This window comes from Herpailurus yagouaroundi, unplaced genomic scaffold (assembly GCF_014898765.1).
Source record: "Herpailurus yagouaroundi ecotype Mexico unplaced genomic scaffold, PumYag 188, whole genome shotgun sequence".
Taxonomy (NCBI): Eukaryota; Metazoa; Chordata; class Mammalia; order Carnivora; family Felidae; genus Herpailurus; species Herpailurus yagouaroundi.
In genome coordinates this window covers 867,821-894,200 of record NW_024412419.1, presented here as the reverse complement: position 1 = coordinate 894,200, position 26,380 = coordinate 867,821, and the positions used below count along the sequence as shown (strand labels likewise).

Here is a 26,380-nt window from a genome sequence, read left to right as displayed (position 1 = left end):
CCTGGCCCCAGACACAGGAACCCCAGCCCCAGACAGGGGACCCTGACCCCAGAAACAAGACTCCCAGCCCCAGACAGGGGACCCTGGCTCCAGACAGGGGACCCTGGACCCAGACACAGGAACCTGGCCTCAGACAGGGGACTTTGGCCCCAGATAGGACCCCAGTTGTGGACACCGGACCAAGCTGCAAACATGGGACTCTGGCCCCAGAGAAGGGACCCTGGCCCAGCCACGAGCCCCCAGCCACAATGGTATCAGTGCCAGGCTTTCTGGGTCCCCCTGAGACTCTGTGTGGACAGGAGAAGGGCCCTCCAAAGATGTCCACACCCCAGTCCTCAGAGCCTGTGAACACGCCTGGCCGCATAGCAAAGGGGACTGGGTTGCAGGTAGAATCTGCCTTGCTGGTCAGCCGATGCTAAGATGATGTTGTTTCCCTGGATTGTCCCATGGGCCATGTGCCCCCCAGGTCCTTGCGAGGGGAGGACGAAGTCAGAGTGAGGACGGCCAAGGAGAAGTGCTCAGGGACCCAACGTCACCGCCTGAAGAGAGAGGAAGGCCCACCAGGGGACGTGAGCCGGGAACGAGCCGGGACGGTGAGGACAGAGGTTTCCTGGAGCAGAAGGACTTCGTCCCGCAGGCTCCTGGGCTCTGGTGCAGCGAGGGCCGTGCCAGGCTTGTAAGCACAGGACCGTCTGCCGACTCACGAGTGCTGTACTGAGCCCTGGGGTTTGGGGCAGTGTCTGCATGGGCCTCGGGGCGAGCACCCCACTGCTCCCAGACGCCCGGGGAGGATGGCGGCCCGTGCGGTGCGGTGGCCTCGCAGCCTCGGCCGGGAACCCCACTCCACATGGGCTCCCTGCCCCCCTCAGGAGCCCTGCCTGTTACGTCCACGGGATCGAAGCTTTCCTGCTTGTGCGGGGAGGCGGTGTTTCTCCCAGGGCTTAGCCGCTCTGCGGGCGACCTTGGAGAACTGTCCGGAACAAAGGCAGAGGGGCCTCTTAACTGCCTTTCTGAGCAAACAGGTGAGCAGAACCTTCTAGGGGCAAACCCCCGGCAGCCAGGCCAGGCCACAGCCCGGAGCACGGGCTTCCAAGGTCACAGACACCGCCAGCACAGCCCGCGGTGGGGAGGCGGCCTCCAGCGCGGGCGGGCCTGGAGAGGCCACCTGAGGAAAGGGCTGTGCCCACCGTCTGCTTGTGGAAGGGGCCCACGCAGGCAGCTGCACCCCACGGGAGCTTACACCGGTCACACCGCCTCCCATCCTATGGGAGGGGTCCCCCGAACGATTGAGTCACCTCCGTTGAGACCACCCCATCTGCTGGGACCCAACAGCGCCCCTCAGCCTGGGACCCAGCAGCATCCAGCCCCCCACCAGCCTGGGTCTGTCCCCGCTTGGGGCACCTGCCCGCTCACGGGGAGAGTGCACTTTAACACGCTGCTCTGTGCTTGTGGCTGACCCCCTGGCCGCGCTGTTCCAGCCCCGATCCCCATGTAAGTCTTCTCGTGTGGAATCCCGGGACCAGACTGCGTCCACACAGCACACACACGCCCTCACCCCTGACAAAGGTGTGGCTCCTTTCCGGGCTGGCCTGGGGGAGCATGCGCAGATTCCCAGAAGTGGGCTTTCACTGAGAGAGTACGGACGCATGCCACACATATGCACACATGCACACGCGTGTGACGGGAGCCCAGAGCCCAGCACAGTACACACACATATGCACACACGCACACGTGTGTGACGGGATCCCAGCGCTCACCAACAGAGCTGAGATAAAGCCCTTGGAGCCCTTCTGGTGAGGTTGACAAGACACGTTCTCACGTCCAGACCCGGCTGGCCCGGCTTGGAGCGAGGACCGGACACCAGCCCCTGCCCCCTGGGCCCCAGCCTCGTGCAGCCAGGCTCCCGTGCCCCGCACAGACCTGCCCTGGCTGGCGGCAGGCCCTCTTGTGCTTCCCATGGACGGGCGGTCCTCAGAGATCTCCTCGGGGACGCACGTCACCCGGCTGTGCGGCCTCCGGTGTGGACTGCTTCTCCAGCCCCCAAGGCACCAGGCCAGCCTGTGCTGCCCACTCCCGTGACCAGGGTCTGCCTGCTGACCCCCTCCCCCCGGGGGGATTCTCTGTTCCCTGCGAGGCCCCGGCTCCAGCTGGCTACCCTGCGTGCGGGCCTGGCCGTTCCGGGCCCACGACAGGCTGGTGGCAACCACGAGTTGTCCTGCGGGCGTGTGTCCCTCTGGGCGCCTGGGCTGCTCCCCGTGGAGGCGCCTCCACTCCTGTCACCTCCGCTCCGTAGCCACCCCGTGAGGTCGCGGGGGCCGCTCACGCACGTCACAGTGCACACCCGGACCACGGCTGCAGGTTGACGGCCTCAGCTCTAGAGGTGAGTAAGGCAGTAAGTATGAAGAGGCGGCACACCTACCCTCTATTCGCAGCAAAACATGCCTGATTTTGAGCTCAGATCTGGGGAGCTCTCACGGGCTCAGCATCAGCCGTGCGTCGGATCCCGGTTCCCAGTGTCGCCCTGGTTCCCCCGGAGCGTCAGAAGCTCCCTCAGCCTCCCCCATGGAGCCGGAAAGGCCACAGCGTCCGCAGCGGATGGGCTCCAGGGACACCGCAGACCAGGCCGTGCCGCCCGGGGCGCACCTTCTCCAGGCAAACTGAGTGTCGGAAGTGGCCCGAAGGCCAACCTGGGAGGATTTAGCGCCCGGGGACGTGAGCCCCAGCATCGTGCCATTTACACTAATACGAGCGTTGGGGTCCTCGGGTCCACGTTCCTGGACCCAGCGCCTCCCGGCACCACGGGTCCCCTGCTGCTGAAGTGTCACAGACAGGAGGACTTGCTCCCCACCGCGAGCACGCGGGCCCTGGGAGCGCATCCTGGGAGCGCCAGGGAACGGTCATAAGCCCTTAAAGGCAAGTCATTGGGTGCTGGGGGCATTCGGGACCCTCCCTGGGAGGCTCAGGGGGCGGGGGTCGGGGGGCGGCCGAGGTTCTCCCTGACATGCGCCTCTGGGCTCACCTGTCTGCTCACCATCCCATCGCTCACCTGGGCCGTTTCCCAGCAGCACCTTGGCCCCAGCCATCTGGGCTCACAGCCCGAGCACGGGGGGATCACAGCCCGAGCATGGAGATCACAGCCAGAGCACAGGGGGATCACAGCCCAAGCACAGAGATCACAGCCAGAGCATGGGGGGTTCACAGCCAGAACACAGGGGTCACAGCCAGAGCACGGGGTCACAGACAGAGCACGGGGGGATCACAGCCCGAGCACGGGGATCACAGCCAGAGCATGGGGGGGTTCACAGTCAGAGCACGGGGGATCACAGCCTGAGCACGGGGATCACAGCCAGAGCACAGGGGGATCACAGCCCAAGCACGGAGATCACAGCCAGAGCATGGGGGGGGTTCACAACCAGAACACAGGGGTCACAGCCAGAGCACGGGGTCACAGACAGAGTACGGGGGGATCACAGCCCAAGCACGGGGGTCACAGCCAGAGCATGGGGGGGTCACAGCCAGAGCAGGGGGATCACAGCCAGAAGACGGTCACAGCCAGAGCACGGGGGTCATAGCTAGAGCATGAAGGGTCACAGCCCTGAGTATGTGGGGTCACAGCCAGAATACATGGGGTCACGGCCAGAGCACGTGGGGTCACAGGCTATGGGAGGTCATAGCCTTCAGTACACAGGTGACAGTCCCCAACTGGTGGGCTCCAGCCCTAAGATCCGCACCCATGTGTCAACCAGCCCTGGAGGCAGGGTCATAGCCTTGAGTCCATGGGGTCATAACCCCGAGTATGTGGGGCCACAGCCCAGAACACATGTGGTAACAGACCTGAGATGGTGGGGTCCTAGCCCTGGGCAAGGGGACCCCTTGGTCAGTTCATGGGACCTTCCTTCCTTCCTTGACTCTCTTTACTGTCCTTCCCGCTCTGGATCTTTCTCCTCTGCCTTCTCTGCCCTCCGTCTGTCTGTCTGTCTGCTTCCCTGAGTGTCCCTCTCTCTCTGCTTCGGGATGAGCAGGGCCAAGGCCACGCCCTGGTCCACAAGACGACCCCCTGGCGGCCAGGGTGACCCTCGCACCCCAGTCACTGGGCTTGTGCACTTTGTGGAATGAGGACATTAAAGGCATGTGATCCTTCCGGTGACCACCGTGGACCCCACAGCTGGATTCTTCTCGCTTTAGAAGAATTCACAGAAGAGGCAGAGCTCACATGGCACATGAACCACGGGCTTAGCCTGAGTACTTTAGAAGCTCTTCAAGGATCAGGATAAAATATGCTGAGAAATTACCTTATTTAGGCAACTTAGGTTTTATATGTTATCGTTTCATAAATAATAAATAATTAAGCGACCACGCAATTATTGGGGGATTTTTGTTGAAACTTAATTAGTTATTGAAATGCAATAATTCATTCTGTGCTTAGTAAGCAAATAGCAAATTAACGGCTCCTTAGTTCATTAACCCTAATTGAGAAACAATACACGTCAGGGGGGAAATGTTGGCATTTCTAGCCTGAAGAGGCTTGTGAATGGAGGGCAGGAGTGTTGGGGCCACAGTGGAGCCGCGAGGCCGCTGGGGGCAGGTCTGTGCACCCCAGCCCAAAGGGCATGAGTTCAGGGGCACCAACCACCCAGCACCACCCCCTCCAGAATGAGGCTTGTCTCTCCGCCCGCACCCAGTGCTTGCTCCGCCCCAGGTCGCCCTGCACCTGCCCCCGTCTCGGTTCCTCCAAAGCTGATTCTTTATCGCTAATCGACCACGATACTTTTTTGATGATCAGTAGTGCGCCCATCCCTGAATTAAGTGTGTGTCTCCCCAGAAGGAGTGTGGACGTGAGATGATATTCATCTTCCTAACCCTAGCGGCACGGGGCTGGCCTTGCTAAGTAGGGAGAGCATAGCCCCTCAGGACACACTGCTTGCGTAGGCAAATAAAGCATTATTTGAGAGTTCCCAAAAAGCAGATCTTTCCAGTAAAACATCCCAAGGGGGTCGTCACGGCCTCTTTAGGCTGCAGACGCTGACTTGAGCGGGATCTGTTGCCTCCGCCAGTTTCCAAGCAGGGTCTGGCTGGGCCACTGACGGCCATTCCCACAGGCGCGGTCGCGGTTTCAGACACGCCGCCAGAGGAGGAGTGCAGGGGGAGTGGGCTTTCTCTTTCTTCCCCCTTTGACTCAAGGTTTTAGAAGAGAGGTAAAAATTAGTTTACTGTCAATACGGACAGCAGGGGACTTTTCTGGCTGGAAAAGCAGATATTTGGAAATGTATCAACTGTGCCTCGTGACATTCTGTATTTTGACAGTTTATATAATTACGAGTCAACCTCGAAACCTGCTTTTTAGTTGTTTTGTGTTTTATGAACATCTAATGTTTGAGACCACGATGTCTTTGATGTTGATGTCAATTATATATTTAAAATCGAGGTGTTTCTTAACTACTTAAACCAGAGTGATGGGTGGACTTAATCCAGCACCGAATGCGCGTCTTTGCCAGCCCCTCCCAGGCCCCGGTCTCCAGCTCCCCCGCCTCCTGCTCCCCAAAGGCTGAGTCTCACCCCTCAGGGAGAAGCCCCCGGCCCCCAGGACTGTGAGGACCGCAGCGCTGAGTCCCGGGGACGTCACTGTGCTTCTCCACGTGCTGGAGGAAGAATCTGACGCTGATTATGGGTCTTTCCAGCTCTTGCCCGAGAAACCGGGAAAGTGGATTTGCACAGGCAACGTCTCCCTGAGGTGTGGAGACGCTGGGCCGGTGGTGAAAATTAACCCGGCAGACCCGTGCCCTCTCCCGGCGACCTGGCGGCTCCCCTCCCGCCCCCTCCGGAAAGCCCACCTTTTCATGGTGTGGTAGATGGCCTCGTCCACCATGCGCCTGCTCTCTTCCACAGCGCGGGTCACAGCAGAGTCTCGGCCCTTCCCTGTGGACGACACACCCCACGGTGAACCACATTCGAGGTCAGCCACCCTCTGCCACCTTCAGTTTCTCCACCAAGTCCACGGGAGGCGGCGACAAGCTCGCGGCTCCTGGGCCCGAATGTGGGGTCCTGGCTAGGTCACCCTGTGGGGCCCCGTTCGCACATCGCAAATCGGGCACCAGCTCCCCCTGCAGAGCTGCCGTGGAGCAGAGCGCCAGGGGCAAGCGGGCCCATACCCCCTCACCTCCTCCAAGGTCGGTCTGGCCACCCTTCTTTCTCTCTTGTCCAGACACCACTGCCGATTCCGAAAACACTGAGTACTTTTTTACCTAATCGGTGATGTGGTGAGTTCCTAATATCTTCCTATTTTAAGTGGTGCGTTTCACAAAAGATAAAATACTTAAATATACCAGCTGTTTCCGATGACAAGACTTCCACTTTATTTTATTTTATTTTATGTTCAAAATGTTTAACAAGTCCTATGGTCTAAATGCTCATGTCCCCTCAAAATTCGTACACTGAAGGCTAACCCGCAGCGTGACCGTGTGAGGACAGAGGGGCTTTGGGAAGTGATTAGGTCACGAGGTGGAGCCCCTGAGTTGGGACTGGGGCCCTTGTAAGGGACCACACAGGGCCCGTCCCCGCGAGGACACAGCCAGGTGCTGAGCCAACCGTCTCACCAGACACCAAGTCGCTTGTTCATCTGGGACTTGGGCCTCCGGAGCCGCCGGAAGTAAATGGCTCTTGTTTGTAAGGCACCCAGCTGGCGCCATTTTGTTACAGCATCCCCAGCAGAGTGAGAGAGTCATTTATGACTCCAATCCAGTTAAAACGTGAGGTTCCACATGATCACGTAGCAGGCTCCTTCCAGTGACACACACAAGGAGCTTCTGTTACTAACGTATCTTCACACAATCAACACTTCATCAAAAGAAATGCATTTATTTGTAAGAATAAATGGAATATCAGAATGTTTTCAAACATTACACACCTTATAGGAATAAAACTATTTTTATTTCTTTAATGTTTATTTATTTTGAGAGAGCGCGAATGAGCAGGGGAGGGGCAGAGGGAGAGGGAGAGAATACCGAGCGGAGTCTGCTCTCAACACAGAGCCTGATGAGGGGCTTGATCTCACGACCCTGGGATCATGACCTGAGCCAAAATCGAGAGTTGGACACTTAACCCACCGAGCCACCAGGCGCCCCAGGAATAAAACTACTTTTCGAAAGGTAACTGTCTGTATTTGGAATGACGTAGCCCAGCATATCCCAGGAAACAAAGTGGTGAGTATGCCAGGCAGGTGGCCTCTGTCCTAAAATGTAACTAATGATTCCCTTGCAGGAACAAATAAATGTGTCCATAGTCAGGAGTATCTGTGGGTCTGGAGACGGCAAGTTCCTGAAGGCAGAGACCCCAGCAGATTCCCACCACCCGCCGGGGTGTCCGACAGGGTTTCAAGCGTGGAGACCCCAGCACGGGCGCCTTCCACACAGCCTCTCCACTGCTCCTCCACTCCGGCCCTGTCTATTCTGAATATGACATAAGAAGGCGAAACTCCATGTAGATCATCCCTGGGGTTCTGGGAGAAGCGATTAGCCTATGTGCTGGGTGGCCCCTCCGCAAGGGTCTGGGGGAGTGCACTGTGGGGCAGGTGCGGCTGTGACCCCCAGGCCGGGGAGCTCAGGCATTCTCCCTGGGGACGCAAACAAGGGCTCAGCCAGCATCACAGACCTGGAGACTTCGAACCTGCCTTCTGCTTTTCAGATCCGAAAGCTGAATTCTAGAGAGTTCCGTGGGGCGTCTGATCTGGAGACGCCAGCCTTCTAAGGACAGTCACAGCTCCCAGGGGGTGTACATCCCCCCGGAAAGTTCTCTTCAGGACACAATCATCTCACGCAGGAGAGCTGGAGCATGGGGAGTCCTTCAGGAAGAAGGTCCAGCCATTTCCAAAGAGTGCTCATTTAAAGAAAAAGGTCAGACAAGAATGTCGAGTCTTCCTTCTCTGAAGCCATAAACCGTGAGGGCCCCGCGTGTCACTGTCGACTGACTCTGAGGACTTGGTTCTGTTCTTATCTCTGAGTTTGTGTCCTCACGTTACTGAGCCCTGGTGCTGAAACCCAATCAGCAGGAATAAAGTTTGCGCACTTTTCCTTTTTAAGCATGTGTGCTGATTCCCGGATCTCCCAACCTGCAGGCAGCTCTCTGCCTCCCTATGCACCCTGATCTCGTCTGCTGTTGCTGTCGTGACTTGTCTGAACACGGGCCGTAAAGACGAGGTGTGTAAGTCTCGACTTTGCAGGAATGATGGAAACGCACCCCCTCTGCGTGCCGATGGGTACGGTGACTTCTGCCAGGAACCCCAGGCAGGGTGTGCAGAAGGGACTCACCCTGTTCCTTAGACCCACATGGCCGTGCATGTATTTTTGACAAAAACGAAATCCCCCTGCATCAGTAGAGATTGCCAAAGTGTGCCACTTTGTTCCTCCCTGGGCTGAGCCCTCCTGGGACCCTACTCTGGGTCCAGACTCAAGGGTGCCCACGGCCTCACTTCTGTCTCTCAAACTGTACAGGTCACAGGCTGACCTGCAGTGTGTCTGTCCAGATCTACGTGTGCCATGAGTGTTTATCAGCCAGACTCCCGTCCAGTGGAGGGGGTGGGGGGGCTTCCACAGAAAGACCCGGGGAGACAGTGAGCCTGGATACAGCTGCACCTCGGGTCTCTGGGGCCCTCCTGGGCCGTGGCTGGGTCGTGACTGGACAGGCCTCTGGGCCGCGACTGGACACTGGACACAGGCCTCTGGGTTGTGACTGGACACTGGACATAGACCTCTGGGGCCCTCCTGGGCCGCGACTGGGTCTTGACTGGACACAGGCCTCTGGGGCCCTCCTGAGCCGCAACTGGGTCTTGACTGGACACAGGCCTCTGGGGCCCTCCTGGGCTGCTACCGGGTCGTGACTGGACACAGGCCCCTGGGGCCCTCCTGGGCCGCAACTGGGTCTTGACTGGACACAGGCCTCTGGGTTGTGATTGGACACTGGACATAGACCTCTGGGGCCCTCCTGGACCGCGACTGGGTCTTGACTGGACACAGGCCTCTGGGGCCCTCCTGGGCCACGACCGGGTCTTGACTGGACACAGGCCTCTGGGGCCCTCCTGGGCTGCGACTGGGTCTTGACTGGACACAGGCCTCTGGGGCCCTCCTGAGCCGCAACTGGGTCTTGACTGGACACAGACCTCTGGGTTGTGACTGGACACTGGACATAGACCTCTGGGGCCCTCCTGGTCCGCGACTGGGTCATGACTGGACACAGGCCTCTGGGGCCCTCCTGGGCCGTGGCTGAGTCGTGACTGGACAGGCCTCTGGGCCGCGACTGGACACTGGACACAGGCCTCTGGGTTGTGACTGGACACTGGACATAGACCTCTGGGGCCCTCCTGGGCTGCGACTGGGTCTTGACTGGACACAGGCCTCTGGGGCCCTCCTGGGCCGCGACTGGGTCGTGACTGGACACAGGCCTCTGGGGCCCTCCTGGGTGGTGACCAGACGTGCACACGCCAAGGAGAGGTGCCCAGCACAGAGCCCCCAGGCAGCTCTACATCCAGGCAGCCAGCTCAGCGAAGCCCCGAGTCCTGCGGTAGGAGCTCAGGTTCACACAAAAGTAGAGCTGTATCATCATTTACATCGGCTCTGGTGAAATGTGACCGATAAAAATATTTCAAAGAAAGTTAGAGCGAATAATGACCTTGTTTCAAAGCTGTCAGGTTTTGTCAGCTGTAGAAAATAATCTCTCACATTAAAGAATGTAAAACTGGTGCATTACGAGAGAAATATTTTGTAAGCAAGTAATTTGTAAAGTAAACAATTAATAAGCCAGCTTCAAAATATTCCGACTGACCATAGATTAATCTCCAAAGTACAGCGTTCTGACCAGACGCTGCATTGTGCATTATCTATATATTTATTCAAACTTTAAGCACAAAGAAAATCAAACTCTCAGGATGGGGAAGTGATAATAAAATTGCTGTTCCAAAGCTGCAGAAACCACGTGTCCTTATACTTAAACACGTGGTTTCTAGAACTAAAAATGGGGTGCACGTATGTATTTACATTCTGTTGAACGTCCCTCATGCGTAACAATTTTGTCTGCTTAGCCATGTGACTTCTAACTCTTGTTACCATGGTTTTACGGAACGAGGGCCTTGATAAACACAAAATAAAAGGACAGATTAGTTAATCCACGAGATACTTGCTGGGCATCGTCACAGGCGGGCACTGGGCTGCGTCGTGACTCACTGAGGCCGCGGTGGGACTACTTTCCTCTTGAGGTGCTTGAACATGTGAGTCCGTTTTATTTTTCCTGGTCCCGTCCAGACCCCGTGCATTCAGTGCCCCAAGCGCAGCACCGTGGGCCGTAACTGTGATGGATCTTTTCCCCGCTTCCTGCCTCCTGGGGTGGGGGCATGTTTGTAGGGGGCAAAGGAGTCTGTGGAGGGTTTTGGTGCAACCTGCAGTATGGTCACGGAGCCCCCTGATCCTGGAAAGTGAGAAAATGGGAGCTCCCAGCAGGACGTGGAGTGTGGACCGGCAGCAGGAGGGCCCTCCACCCTGGGGCGGGGGGGGGGGGGGGGGGGGGGGGGGGGGGGGGGGGGGGCCCGGGGGGAGCAGTGAGTCCAGCCAGGCTGGGGGAGGCCAGGGCCTGCTGGGGGAGGTCTGAGTCCTGAGGTCAGCAGCCAGGGAGCACCCACCAGGTGCCCCCCAACATTGTGTTGGGGAAGATTCCCTTCAAGGAGTTTAGTGCCTTCTTTTTTACTCTTTTTCAGCCAAACAAAAGCAGAATTTGAGCTGTGATCACTTTAACCACCCCATCCCTTTCTCAACCGGGTTTGACACTGTAACATCCCGATCCAGAAAACACATCATAAGATTTACTTAATGAAAAGTGATCTCATAGCAAAGAAACAAGCAATTTCTCCCAAAGAAAACTTTTTTCGCATATATGAGCAGATAAAATGGAGAGTCTCCTCGTGAATCAGAGGACACGAGTTACTCCTTGGACATAATTGTATTTTAACCCTTCTACCGTCCAGAATCACTGTCCCCTTCTGGGGAAAGCCCACGAACGGAACAGCCCAGGGGCCCCGGCTGAGTGCCAAGTCCCCCGTGACGCTTCCTGTCCCGGTGACTGTGGACGGTAACTTCAGGTCAAGAGACCGTATTTCATCTGTCACTCACCCCAGAGGAGGTCCTGGCCGGTCCGGATGAAGGGGAGGAGGCGGTGTGAGCAGGCCACCAGCAGCGCCACGCCCAGGACCGCGAGCACCCTCATTCTAATGGCAGAATCGATGGAGAGCACGCACGCCATCGGGGCAACGCCCACGAGAGCTGCTCTTTGGGCAACTTGTTACCGGAGCCTCTGGCGTCTGACGGCTCACTGACTAGTCTCCACGCCGGCGACAGAGCCCCACAAGCTTGGGTCTGAAGCCCTGACTCTGACTTGCCTCCCAGACTAACGCTCTGGCTCCCCGGGGCCGCGGCTGCCGCCCTATAAACCCTCTCGCGCTCCAGTGCCCACTCGAGTGTCGGGAGCCGCAGCGGCCCCTGTGCCCTCGGGTTTGCGCCAGGCTCCTGCGCCGTCAGAAACAAGCGTTCGTTCCCTCCTTCAGGCCCCCATGCGGCTGAGCCCCTGGCCCCGAGCCAGGAAGAAAGGCAAAGAGCGTGCGCGTGTAGAGAAAGAAGAAGCCTGCTACAATCAGCCCCTCATGACGCTGGCATCCCCCTCTCTCCTCTCTCTCCTTGACCTTCAGAGGCCGCCTGCCTTCGTGTGGTCCGGTGGGCTGCTGAGGCCTGGCAGGTGCGGGCCATTACTTCCATCTGGAAGGTGAACGGGCGCCTCTCCCAGGGTGGGGTGAACAAGGAGTCCCCGTGCAGGAGATGGGGCCCCCCACCCCATCCAAGGGGGGATCCGTGCAGGAGGCAGCCCCCCCCCCCCCCGTCCGCGGGCGGATCTGCCCGAACAGGCACCTGACCTGTGTGCACGCCGCTCCCTTTGGAAGGTGAGGGAGGAAGGGTTTCGGCACTTGGCCTCCTCCCAGGCTGCCCATCTCGGCACGAACGTGCTCAGCCCAGCATGTGTCCACAGCAGTTCTCTCCCGCTGATGAGAACACCACCGTCATGACCTTTGTTCTGGGTGTTTTAATGGAGACGTACACTCTGTTTCCCATGGAAGTCTCTCAGGTTCCTACTATGTGAACACCATCTTCTTTCTCCTTTCTTCTCTCTTTAGGACCTACTCAAGCAGGCCCGTGGCTTCTCCAGGAGGGCCAAGACTGAAGTCTGAAGCCATCAGGCAAGGTGACCTGGAGGTCAGTGTGTCAGGAGGTTGCAGCAGGAGAATGTCAAGATCAACACGACAGAGACCCTGACGGTCTGGGATGATCAGAGTCCTGGTAGAGGAAGGAAAAGGGGGCCCTCTTCAGAAGGAGAGTCCTGGGCTCCCTGGGCAGAGCAGGGAGGCCAGCCAAGCTCAACCTGCTGGCCTGATTCCCGGACATCTTGTCACTGACCCTGGGAGGCCAGGGGAGGAGGGAATCGGGCATGAGCCACAGAGGACTGGTTCAGGTTTGGACACGGAATTTGGGGTGTAGGATGCACACACAGGCGGCGAGCTAGTAGGGTTTGCAAATGCGCCTTTGGGGCCCGGGCTGGAGTCTGTGCTGAGGGACACATCTCGGGGTGGTTGCCATAGATTTGCAGCTGGATAACTGGGATAAGTGATAACTGGGGTCGTCTGCAAGAGGACAGGGGAAGGTTCTGGGCACCAGCACCTCTAGTGCCATAGTGGGGGCTGCCGTGTCCCCAGCGACGTCACATCCAAATCCTGGAACCTGGGAGTCTTCAGACGTGACTGAGCGCACGACCTGGAGATGGCAAGGAGCAATCCCAGGATCCTCACGGGACGCAGCCAGGAATGTCTGGGGCACAGAGGTTTTGATGGCAGCAGAGGCTGGAGTGATGTGACCACGAGCCAAGGAATGCAGGTGCCCAGAAGCTGGAAAGAGCAAGGGACAGACTCTCCCCTGGAGTCCCGGAAGGACCCAGTGGTGAGGCAGCCTGATTTTATTCCCTACGGGCTCCTTTTGGACTTAGGACCCCAGAGGTTAGAGAACAGATTCGTGCTGTTGGAAGCCACCAAGTGTGTGGTAGTTTGTTGTAACCAAGGAGACCAGCACCGGGCGCAGGAGAGGCTCCGACAGACAGTGGTGCCTGCGGCTCAAGGGGCATGTGAGAGTGGACAGAGGCAGAGAAACCAGGCCTGGAGACGTTACCGGGGAACTCATCACACTTGAGTTGCCATGTTGCTCGAGGAGCGAATTCTCAGATGACGTAAAAATCCAGGGAGACTTAAATCAGGTCGAGGAAGTTGGCTCTCTGGACATAGGAAGGTGAAAGTCTTCTCCACCCTTGGGGTCTGCCAGCGGGACGGAGGGTTAAACTGGCATGAGACAGACGAACAGGAGGGGTGCCAAAATCTGACCCCGTGTGCACGGAGGCCCACTAGTGAACTTAAGACCCAGAATGTGACCGAGGCAGGCGGTTTTACGACAGTAAATCTTCGAGGGGCTGACAGGGAGCACTCAGCCTTGGGAGCTCCAGTTCGTGCAGGGCTCCGAACGGGTTTGGGGAAGGGGGGTCGGGGTGGTCCTGAACGGGTCCCTGAAGGGGTTCGCACAGGGGCGTGTGAGGAGGCAGCGCCAGTCACTCATGGGCCTTCTCGGGCCGGAACGTGCCCTTCTGGTGACCAGGGGGCTCCCCTCACGTGGGACACATATTTCCCGCTTCCAGGGGGCAGAGGGGTTCCGAGTGCCTGGTCTTCACTAGCTTCTAGGTAGAACAGCAATATGCCCGAGTGGGGGGTTTGGGCCGGCCTGCCCTTGGCCCCCATGGACCCTACAGGAATGACAAAGGTTGCCTCCTATCCAGCCTGTGGGTTTATACTTGACTTGACAGAAAGTGAAAAATTCAGCCAGAATGAAAACCCACCAGATTTTCCCCTTGTGAAGGACCAGTTCTTGTGGTCAGTGTATTTAGTCCAAAGTGATGACATTGAGCAGGTCCAAAAATAACGGCGTTGGAAGAGGACGCTACCTGCCTTATTTCCTTCCACCCACTCTTACCTGATTGAGGCCCCGTCCACAGGTGCTGGGGACGTGAGCGTGAGCCCCTGGGCCTTGTTCTCAGGGGCAGGAAGTACTTAGTAATAAAATCTGGGAGGAGCAGACGGTGCTCATGCCCGGTAACCTTGGGGGTGGGCTCTGGCCTAGGGTCACGCCCTCAGGGGACACGAGGCCCTGGATTCAGCGACTGGCCTACTCTGCAAATGCCCCCCTCCTATCAAAAAGAAATCTGCGTATCTTTCTCTGAAGCTACAAGGACATAGTGAAGGAAGCCGCTGGAAGTGGAGATAAGACATGCACGTAAATCATTACAATGCAAACCAGAAGTGACGAATGCCAGTGAGGCGGGTATAGCCCTGAGCTCTGGAGCCCACATGCCTTCGTACTATGGGTGACTCTGACCTCTGGTGCAAAAGCCATGGGACGCAGGGACACATGGGGCAGGAGACTGCACCCTCTGGGCGTGGGTCCTGTCACTGTCATCATGGGCACCATCGCCTGTGTGGGAGTAGGACCGAGGTCTGCCGGGCTCAGGGGGAAGAGGGTCTGCAAAGCCATCCCTGCCCTCGGGGTCTGTGCTGGACTACTGCCAGGAAGGATGCCCGGTGGGCACAGTTAGTGCTGGAGCCGGGGCTCTGGGGGCAGTGACATGGTGATGCGGATCCTCAGGTCACAGCCGGAGGGAGACGGCAGGACAAAGGTCACTCGGATTGAGGCCCTGTGGCTGGAAGAATCACCCTGGACCCTGGGGCCTGGGGGTGGCGGGAGGCGACACTGGCTAGGGCTGGGGTGTGACACAGCAGGTGACAAAGGAAAGTTCGGAGGTCTGCACCGCCCGCTTGGTTCGCTGGCTCTACAGTTTGGCTTCTGCCACGCCCAGGAGGCCAGGTCCCCTTGCCACCTCTCGACAGCGGCTCCTTGTGGCCTGGACCCACCCCTTGCTCTCCCAGGGTGCACTTTCAGTGGTCTTCGCACGCAGAGAGGACACAACCTGACTATGAAGTCAGAGAGGAACTCTGGTCCCGGACCCACCTCTTTCCAGCTGCGGTCCCCCAAGGTCAGCGCTGAAACTCTGAGATTACGCATTTCTAAACGTAGCCACTGTCTTGTGCCACACACATCACACACCTGCACGCACACATGCACCTGGGTGCACACACACACCTGCACGCTCACACATCCACACGTGTGCACACACACGCATGCTCGCACACAAACCCACAAGCACACACCTGTACACACACAGGCACGCACATGCACACCTGCACGCATAGAGGCACGCAGCTAACAGCACACACACACCTGCTTGCTCACACACACGCACACACACAGGTGTGCAGCCAGTAGCATACACACATGCATGTTCACAGCTGTATGTGCACACACACACACAGGCGTGCAGTCAGTATGTTGTGTCTGGCACGACACACGTCTGATAGCAGGGAGAGCGGTGCAGACGCCCTTCCTCAGCGTCTCCTTGCCCCTGCCGAGCTCCCTGCATCTTGTGTGACATCTCCGACCTTCCTGATCCGGGCATGGCCTGCCACAGCCCGTGTCTGCTCCTGTTCCACTGAAGCTGCCCTCGTGTGCCCAACAGGAAGACGGTCACCGCGATGCGTGAGCACTTCTGGGGTCTGTAACACAGGACATCCTGAGCCTTGCAGAAGGCAAGACTGTGGATTTTGTCATCAACGAACTCGTCGTGTCCTAAGAAAACTCACGTACGCGTTACTGACTTGCGCTGGGTGATTATTTGTACTTTGGGTGTCAACAAACTATCCAACAGAGTGGGCTTTGATTGACACTTTAGTGAATGTGTGACCACTAATTTTCAAAGAATCAGGCCACTGAAGACCATCCTCGCACCAGCCCTGCAACCCTTCTGTCTGCCCGTCCTCAGCTCTGCTGGCAGTGAGACGCTCCCCTCCTCAGGGCCCAGGGGAGCCCCCAGACACCAGCCCTGAGGCCACCCTCACCTTGACTCTGGGTTCAAAGCCACCCACCCCCTTTATTGCTGCGAACCGAGTGCCATTCTTGCCTCTTACCTTTAGTTGTGTTGTGTCGTTTGTTCTTTCATTTATAAACTTGTAAGTTAGTCTTTTTTAAAAGAAAGACTGTCCCCGATGGTGGGGGGGGGGGGGGAGAAGGGCACTCGGTGACAGCATCACTGCAGCCTGGTGTGGGGCTGGGTCCTGAGGCTCAGCAAGGACGCTGGGGGAGACGAGGAAGCAGAGAGGCTCCGTGGCTCGGTCAGTAGGATACGACTTCCACAGGCCTGTCAGTGGCCCCAGGGGGGCTGGTGAGATGGGCACGGGGGCCTCCGACCGTCTTCCAACTTTGATGTAAACCTACAATCATTTTAGAATAAGCTCATTTATAAAAAGAAAAGAAAATTCTGCATTCAGACTCGGTTAATTTTCCTTATAAAATTTGAGTAACTGGGGCGCCTGGGTGGCACAGTCGGTTGAGCGTCCGACTTCAGCCAGGTCACGATCTCGCGGTCCATGAGTTCGAGCCCCGCGTCGGGCTCTGGGCTGATGGCTCGGAGCCTGGAGCCTGTTTCCGATTCTGTGTCTCCCTCTCTCTCTGCCCCTCCCCCGCTCATGCTCTGTCTCTCTGTCCCAAAAATAAATAAATGTTGAAAAAAAAAATTTGAGTAATTATTCAAGTTTGTTAAAACCTAAGTTTAGGTCAGCGGGTCACCTGACAATTCGTGCAAGTCTGACAAAACCAGGTGGGGACAGGAGGCTTTCAGCGCGAGACGCTCAGCAGGCACAGTGCCAACGCTCCCCAACCCCTGGCGTGGCCGCCTCCAGCTGCTGGCTCTGAGCCGGGGCCCGGCCTGGTCCCACTTTCCTGTGGGGGCGTCAGGGGGCAGCAGCAGCAGCAGAATCTAGGACTTTGGGGCCGGACTGTCGGCGTCTGTGGGCCCAGAGCTGCGGCCCTGGAAGTGAGGATGCGCACAGGAGGCACAGAGGTTCCGTAAGTAATTTGCTGCTTTAGTGAACAGCTCAGGTGCTATGTGCAGGGCATTTGCGAAGGGCCTGAGATGCTCTGCAGCAGGAACCGGTGCCTGGGTGGCTGCAGCGTTTGGCACGAGGCCTCATCTGGTGTCAGGCTACCGTGGAGTTTGCGCAGATGCCCCACGGAGGGTGAAGAAGGGTCCGCGGTCCGCTGAACCTTCTAGTAGTTTCCAGTTAATGGTCATTCCCCATCAGCTCTCCTGGGGGTATTCACAGCTTCATCACGTTCAGCAAAAACATCAGAACTTCGCAGACCGGGGCCTGGACTCTCCCCACGTACTAGCACCTGCTTTAAGCTGGGTCCTCAAAGCCCTGTCCTGGGGGCTGGTGTCAGACAAACAATCTTCCCAGAGAGGAGAGACACGGGAAGGTTGCAGAATTATTCCTACTTTTCAGTGAATTTACATTGCTACAGGGATAAGAGAACAACTAGTGGATGTTAAGGGGGCACCATGGTTTTCTGGTTTGTTAAAGGTTCTTAGGAACTCAGTTTCATATTGTGCATCACACACTGAAGAAGCAAGAAGGAAAACACTTTGGCATTTGTTAAAGTAAAGCAACACAGAGAGGCCTCCCTGTGAGGTTGGAAAGGCCCAAGATCAGTTTTAGTGGTCTTTGGAAGCCCCAGGGCAAGAGTGTTGTCAGTGTTCATGTAGAATATTCTAGGACCCTGAGTAATGAGACGTGGCACCCCCACATTCCCATTGAGTTCAGAGCCCAGTCATTTTGGGGACTGTGAGGGCCTTTGGAATTTGGAAATGCACTTTGTTGACATGAAGTCTTTCTAAGGTACTTTGAAAGTAATGGTGCAAATATGATTTGCCAATGTTGACCTGAGTAGAAATCAGGCCCCAGAATGATCCAGCAGAAACAAGCATCCCAAAGTCTCTGAAGGTTGTGCGAACGTGTTGCCACATTAATAACTGCAACGTGCAGCTTCCTGACCTACGCTTGTCTTCAGTGACAATGTGTGTGGCACAGCGGATTTGTCCCTGTCACACGTAGTGCATTTATGGAACGGCGGGTGGGGACAATCAAATGCATCCAGCGTCCTTCCAGGTCCCCACCTTCACGAAGATCTCAGAATGATTCTGTCCTGAGAAGAGGTCCCATCCCCTCGACCATGGGCGAGAGGCAGCTCACCAGGTGCCGGGACCCTGGGATCTTGGACGGTCACGCCTACCCCTCCCCAGTGTAACAGAAGGCAACTCGGCTTCCTATTCCTGAAAGAAAATGGACGCCTGCCCTTGCCGGAGGTCATTAGGAAGGTGACACACAAAATGACTCGCGGCCTGTTTCGTGCGTTGTTGCTACCCTGTCAAGAGGGGATGGATGGACCACGTCCTTGTGCTGGTAACACTGTTGAGCACGGGGCGGGGAGGGCTGTGTGGGGAGAGCACATCGGAGTTTCTGTCACTGTCATTCTTGCAGAGGGATGGGCCCACAGGAAAGGTGATGAATTCAAGCCAGGTCCTGTCTGAGGACAGGAGGGACGTGGTTGGGAGACTATCAGGTGTGGCCTGTTCTCTTGTTGGGCTGAGTTCCTCATGTGAAAAACAACACTTTCCCTGGAGATAGAGAAGAAAGACGCTGGAATTTTAAAGAAATGTTGCGTTGTTGAACACAACGGCTCAGCCAGGTTCAGAGTTAGTAGCTTATATAAAAGGCTCTGGCATCCATACGCAGTAAGATGCACACCTTCCCTCTCCAAGTGTATTTCTCTAATCCGAGCACTGAAGGTCAATAAATGCACTTGAAAGATTTCCAGACGAGGATGTAAATATCAGCAACTAGTGATCTTCAAGCACACGGCTTTTTCTCAGGAAAAGTGATGAGGTGTTTGTTCGTACTGACCTAGAGGGACAGCTCACATGAGGGCAAAACGGTCAATTCAATCAACTTAGGGAAACAACAAAACAGAACAAAAACTGTATATTCAATGTCGTTTTGACCAAATTCCAGTGTGAGAGAATATACAGCCTCTGCAGCTAGTTTTGGTCTGTGTGCATGTGTGTGTATGATGAGAGTAAAAAAAAGCCTGCAAAGGTCACAAAAACAGAGGCCTAATTTAGAATACAGTACAGTTGAATTTTTTATATTGACTCCGTTAAATAAATGATGCATTTATTCTTGGATTTACCATTAACCATTGCAAACATCTTTAGGACGAAGTTCTACGCTGGACAGGTGTGAACAGAAGTAAGGTGTTCTCCCTGCATTCACCAGAGGTTTGATCTGGTTAGGGAGACACATGAGAGTATCATTTCTGTGGAGTGTGACACATTCTCTATTAGAATCCTGGACGTGAATCTCAGGAACACAGAAGAGGGTGTCCGACTGCAGCTGTGACAAGGAAAATCTGCTGCGGTAGACAATGCGCGGGTAGGAAGCCATCTGGGGGAGAGAGACTTCTGGCTAAAGGGAACAGCAGGAGGGCTCTGAGAGAAGTTGGTTTTGTCTCTGGTTCTGTCCCTAGTGCCCAGAAAAGCCTGGCATACGTTACCATCAATAAGTGTAAATGAATGGGGGGGGGGAGGGAGGGATGCGCGATGGGAGGGAGGGTAGAGGCAGGGATGCACGGATGGAGGGAGGACGGACGGGCGGGTGGATGAGTGGAATTAATGAATGCGTGGATGAACGACGGAATGGGAGAGTGACATGTGAAGAACTGATTGGATCTCCTGAGCGGCCAGGAGACTAGTCGTGTAAAACCAATCCTGGAAGGGAAATCAGGACCAGATTGCGAAGGACCTTACGTTTTCTCATGACGGATTCAGTGAAAGGACTGAGTACGAGCAGGCCTGAAGCGGGGAGGCAGGAAAGTCTGGTTTGGTTTGCCGGGGCGGCAGTAATAAGTCACCGAGGATGGTGGCCTGAACAGCAGGACGCATTCCTCTCGGCCCTGGGGCTGCAGGTCTGCGATCTGGGTGCGGGCAGGAAGCCCCTGGCGCGTCTCCTTGGGCCGTCTGCGCGTGGTGGTCCCTCCGTGGGTGTCCGTCTGCAAAAGCAAGTCCCATATGGACACCAGCCCCACTGGGAACGTGGCCCATTCTGAAGACCTCACTTTCACTAACTCCGCCCATAAGGACCTTGTCTCTAGCGCATCTGGAGCTACTGGGGTTGGGACTGTAACGTGTGACTCTCGAGGGGACACAGCTTAGCCCACAACTGGCTGCACCGAGGGGCAGCAAGGTCCTCCCTCGCCCGGGTCCCATCGGGTGAGTACAGCTAGCTGGCCGTGGAGGACGGGAGGTGGGGACTGTGCATCGCAGTCCCGGCCCCTCCTCCCGCTCCCTCCAGAAGCACACGTGACCCACACTCAGCTTCGAGCAGGAGTTGTGCATGGAATGTGTGGCTTCCCGTGACCCGCAGGCAGGTTAGACTCTCCTGTCCGAGGGAAGGTGGGACCAATTACACGTGCCAGGGGCCAGGCGTCAAAGAGGGACAGGATGCAATTAGGGTAAGCCAGATTCTGCTGCGCTGACACCCAGCCCACATTTCCACTGCTCTAACCAAGCTCCGTGAGGTCTGTCGGGGGCCCTGCTGCTCACTGTCACCAGGACCAGGCTGCCGGGATGGGCACTCTGTGACTCCTGTCACTTCCGCCTGCGGGTGACATATTCCCACTGCTCAGGGCAGGTCCCCGGACTCTCCCCGCCTCCACCTGGCAGAGAGCAGAGGCCCAGGGACTCTGACCTCCGGCATCCAGAGGAGGGGGCTGGTGGCAGGAAGGTGGAGCACGCCTTGGGTCTTCACGTGGTCTGCGAGGCTGCACCCCCGGGGTTTGCCCGCGCCCGCTCTCTCCCCGAGGGCGTGCCGTCTACGGGGCACACCTGCAGGCAGCAATCCCAGGGTGGCCGAAACACGTCCAGGCCACCGGAGTGTCGGGCAGCTCCCCACTCGGGCTCTGGCGGGCCCCTGGTGGGGACGGACGCCGGCCCCGCAGATGATATGCTTCTCTGTCTCCACGGTGACAGCTGGGTGCCGGTCACAGGACCTCCACCTGGAGTCACCCCTGCCTCCTGATGGGTCCTGTTGTCACTCTGCAAAAGCCAGTGAGATGCACAGAGATGATGTCTGCATGGGACCAATTCGAAACTGCAGCAGTGTGCCACGGACGTGGGAGACAGCCCATCGCAGAGGCGGCGCAGGCAGAGGAGAGCACGGCTCTGCGGAGAGGAGCTGGCCGCACGTCTGTGAATCGGAGGCACGCAAGCAGCTGGCGAGGGGAGGAAACTCCCCCCGCCTCCCCACTTCTGCTTCTGGAGGGAGGAGGCTCGCACAGCCGGTCCACACGGGGCCCGGCCTCTCCTCCTAACTGGCCAGTCAGAGGGGCCAGCGGCCTGGCCACCGCGACGTCCACCCGCACTCGGGGTCACCGGGTGCCCCACCCGATTCTGGCCCCACTCGGGCCTAGGCGGAACCAGGCTTTACGGGACATCTGTTCCAGGTGAGGCCTGGGTCCTCCACACCCAGGGATCCCTTCGGGCGAAAGCACTCAGTGCCCACTTAGTGCAGACAGGACCAAGCACAGACCGGGTGATCGGGTCTGCCCTGCACTCTTCGATTTGCATCAGGAGTATCAGGTCGCCTGTGCTCTCGGGCCCTCGCTACTGGCCTGTTCGCACAGGCGGCATCGTCTGTCACACTGCTCCCCATGGGGGTCTCGGGGTTAAGTGTTGGCTTTGGGCTCCCGGCTCCCAACCCTCCAGCCCACACCCGTGGACCCACAATCCCAGATCTGGAATTTATCCCGGTGACAAATACTCAGACGTGTGTGCGCAAGACATCCGTCGCGGAAGGGCTGAGATGACCCGAGTGGTGGTCGGGGTGGAGGGTGGGTTTGGGGGGGCAGGTGGTGCAGCCGTGCCCTCAGGCGGCCGGCTCCCCCAGGCAGGGCGTGGGGTGCCAGCAGGAGGGGGCGGGGGCAGCGGGTAGGGGGACCTCCCTGCAGTCTCGGCTTTGCTGGAGACCCACGGGCCTGGCCTCGGGGGGCTCACTGCCTGGGGGAGGCCACTGCTGACTCACCTGCGCCTTGGCCCCTCTCCAAGGCGCCCGGCCACGCTGCCCTCAGCATTTCAGACAAGGGCCAGAATGATGTCTGCAATGAGACCACAGTCGTTTCTAGGTGTGCAAGGTGTGAGGGTCGGGGGAAGGGGCAGGAAAAGGAACACTTTTTCAAAGGGCTTTGTTTTTTACCTCTATGGCTTGAAATTTTGCCACGAGATTACGTGTTAGAAAACGATCTATATTTTTGTAAAAGATAAAAGGGATTTTGAAAAGATCTTCTGTAGCCTTAGTCGTTACTGACTGACTTGCCAAGACACGAAGAAGATAATGTGGAATATTTGATTCTTGCTAAAAAATCGAGAGTAAATTCACACCTACGATAAAAGCTCGCGTCGGCTCCACAAATGTGCAATTTGCTTTCTCGCTTGCTCTGCTTGGTGATTTCACACATTGTGACAGAGAAGTTCTTTCCCTGAGACATGTGCAGACTTGAATCACAGATATTTCTGGTCGTTACGTAATAGCCCGTTACCGCATCGCGTGTCCTCTGTAACTCAGGAGTCTCCCTGCCGAGTTTTGATCATATTTCAAAAATTAGTTTTCTAGGTGTGAGACGCGTAGGACACAACGCTGAGGGCCCAGGCCATCCTGAATGACTGAAGGGCTGTGTGTCCAGCAGGGAGGGCGCCCCAGTGAGCCCTGTGGTGCAGCCATCTGCTTCCCTGTGGCAAAATGGGGTAACTCGCTCAGGAAGCAATAACAACCCCCCCCGTTAAGAGAATTTATAGGACAACATACTGCACAAGATACGGGGGTAGTGGGGTTCCTCTGTGATAAGGTGCCCAGACATGAACAGTACTTATCAACAGACACTGAAGACACATGGCACCTGTGTGGTCACAGGAAGTCCTTATGACATCTTTACAGGGCACGTGCCACCATTTCCTTTTTCAGATGGGAATGCTGAGTCTCAGGAATGCGTTAAGTTCCTGCCACCAGCTGGGACCTAGTCGGTGTTGGGTTTTCAAAGCAGGGCAAGTCTTATTTCAAAGTAGCTTGCATTTGAGGGGCTCCTGGGTGGCTCGCTTGGCAGGCGCCGTCCAGCAGAGGTGACGCACCGGCCTGGTGGTGAGGGTGGCGATGGCTGCGCAGCAGCATGAACTGAAGGCAGACGGTGCCAGCCACAGCCTCAAAGGGGTTAAGACAGTAAAGCTCGTGTTTTGTGTATTTTGTTACAATTACAAACTCCAGGATCGGTGGTCTCTGCTTCCTGGTCTCCGTCCTCACTGCGCTTCTGTGCTGCCTCACCACCTAGAGGCCCCCGCCCAGTCAGCCCGCCCCAGGCTGTCCTGGCCTCACCTGAGCTGGGCGTGGGCGGCCTCCCCCACGAGTCAGGTGCAGGCTTCCCGGCTGGAATGTGTGGCCACTGCTTTCTGCCAGTGGCGCCTGCGCTCCACAAGCTTCACGGTTGTGGTAAATCACATGGGAAACTTCTCGGAAGCATCGCCGGGCCTGTATCGGTTTGAAGAATGTCTTTCTTCCTGGGTTGGGGGCAGCCCTTTGGCCAGGGTGACGATATTCCCGTGGCGTGGCTTACAGCAGGCCCCTAAGAGCCACCCAGGCGCCAGCCCCTCCTGAATCCACCCACTCTATCGGATGTGCTGGAAGCTTCCAGAAACTTCCATCATGAGAGCCACTCACAGGCTCACTGATGCCAAGTGCCCCATGCCCCCCTCGGGTTGGCTTACATCCACCTGCCAAGTGGCACACACACACACTCTTTTTTCCATGTCGTCACTGTGTTCCAGAACATTCTGTTTCTTCTAAGAAAACCTCTCAGAGGTCATTGACCCTTCTGCTGGCATATTACTGACGCTGAGCGACAAAAGATAACAACTCTGGGGGCTGGTGCAAGGCACTCCTGGTGGGAGGCTCTGGAAATGAGTTTCTGGGCTGCTTCCCACACCTGTCAGGACAGGTGCTGAGAGTGTTTTACAGGGAAGGCCTGGGGTGAGTAAGCATAGATTTCTCCAAATTTGAGCTGCTTCACAGAGCATGTCGACACTAAACAGGCCGCCTGTGATGGGGTGCTATGCTCAGTGTATGTGCCAGTCAAACCTCTAACGGTGTGGTTGCCGCGGACTTGCCCCTTGTGGCCTTCCAGCTTCACCTGAGAGCACACGCTCCATACTCACTAAATTATTATGGGACCCTCACGTCTCTGACACTTTTCTTCAAGGTCTTGTCAGGCATTTATCAGGTCCAGTTTGGGAGAAGACCCATTTCTGCATGCGGCTCACTGCCCAGACAGGCCAACCTCCCTCCGGCCTTGGTGTCTGATCTGAAGAGCCGTGCCCAGAGCAAACCTGTGGTCCAGGCTGATGCGGCCTAACCTCCGGGTTTGGGTTCAAGGTCTCGTGGCTGCAGCTGCTCAGGTCTGGCACCTCCAGCCACCACCTGCAGGTGACGTGGGCGGATGCGGGACTCCCATCAGCGGGGAAGCACCAAGCCCTGTGCCCTGGCTCTCGGACTCTGGAACAGACGGGCCCGAGCTGTGGTTTCTCCCACCTCCTAAGCGAGGACACCGGGGTGTAGAGAGGTCATCTGCCCCAGGCTGTGCAGCTCGTTAACCCTGCAACATGGGCTCAAACTCTGCATGGTTTTAAGGCACACACCGTAACCCATGTCCGGAACTCAGACAAGGATGTGATTTTCCAAATCAGAGCCTTTGCTCACCTTGTAGGGTGCCATGATGTCGGCCTCTGTGGGCTGACATGTCTTGCTTGAAGACATTAGTACACTAGTAAAATTTTACTAGTGTAGGTAAAAGGTAGACTTCAGGCTTTTACACAAAATAATCAAATTACCAAAAAAGTTATCTGTCTAGATACATTACGCTTTCTTCCCAGTGCGATCTGTCTCCCAGATGGAACCGTGTACTCTGTGAGGAGGAGTCGGTATGTCCTGGTGCAGCTGGGACTCTGGCTGTGGGACTGGAGTTCTGGGGTAAATCCTGAAACTTGCATGGAATAAAACTGGAAGAATCAACTATTTCCCTTTGATGCTGTGCTCAGGTGCACAGGCAGGAATCCTTTGTGACCTCTGTGACCGTAAGGATGAACAGACACAGTGTCACGACCACTGCGTGATGACCAACACGGCCATTTATTCTTGTCTCAGGTGAGACGAGGCACCCTTGAAGAAGTCATGGAACAGATCAGGCTTTCCTCCCTTGGAAAAATTACTTTTTTTTTTTTTTTAATTTTTTTTTTCAATGTTTATTTATTTTTGGGACAGAGAGAGACAGAGCATGAACGGGGGAGGGGCAGAGAGAGAGGGAGACACAGAATCGGAAACAGGCTCCAGGCTCCGAGCCATCAGCCCAGAGCCCGACGCGGGGCTCGAACTCACGGACCGCGAGATCGTGACCTGGCTGAAGTCGGACGCTTAACCGGCTGCGCCACCCAGGCGCCCCGGAAAAATTACTTTTGAGTGTTCACAAATAAATGGAAAAACAAACAGATTTTTCCTTGACCTTTCGCGAATTCACATTGGACGTCTCTACAGAATCAATTTGTCAACAAACTACGAGCCCAGGCTGTTGATTCAACTCCCACGACTCTGTTCTTCAAGACATAGCGTCTGAGGTTCAGCGAGCGTGAGGCGGCCCTCACGGTGCCCCTGACGAGTCTATGAAGTATCTCCACTTTTAAAGTTACTCCCTTAGGCTGACTTAAGAGATCATGGCCCAAAGACTCTTTATCAGACGTGAGCTTCTTGACCAGAAAGTTGTAATATTAACAGGCATCTTTAGGAGCTCCCGTGGAAATAAAAATAAGATCTGTGGGCTCAGGCACAGCAGGCGCAGGCAGGTGCGGGCTGCTGGGGGGAGGAAGCCTGGAAGCGGGAAAAGCACCAAAGGGAAGATGTAGCAGACGGGGCTTCCCCTGCCCCCTCACGATTGCAATGGTGGCTAAGGCCGGCAGAGAGCGCCAGCAAGGGTGTCACAGCCGCCAAGGACAGCATCTGGGGTGTTCCCTAAATCCCTCTTTTCTGGCTCAGATTTGTCCCTTGTCCCACGCAGTTGCTGGAGGGCGGGTGCGGGAATCGGTGTGCCCTGGCCAAGCCACAGGTGGATGCCGCACCCAGGACGGGGCTGGGGTCACACCCGCTGAGAGTCCCCCTCACTGAGCCTGTTTAACCTCCTGGCCTTCACTGTGAACGAAATCCAATACCCCTGGTTTATGTCGCTTA

At 56.6% G+C, this 26,380-nt stretch overlaps 1 protein-coding gene across 1 annotated transcript in view; it reads right to left on the bottom strand.

Moving 5' to 3' along the window:
- The window catches only part of TPO (thyroid peroxidase), a 45,135-nt gene extending 33,351 nt beyond the window's left edge, over nt 1-11,784 (bottom strand). The window contains 2 exon segments of the mRNA XM_040495952.1: nt 5,832-5,916; nt 11,151-11,784. Coding sequence (XP_040351886.1) covers nt 5,832-5,916; nt 11,151-11,280 — 215 coding nt within the window. The 5' untranslated portion in view covers nt 11,281-11,784.
- Between the last annotated feature and the right edge of the window lie 14,596 nt (nt 11,785-26,380).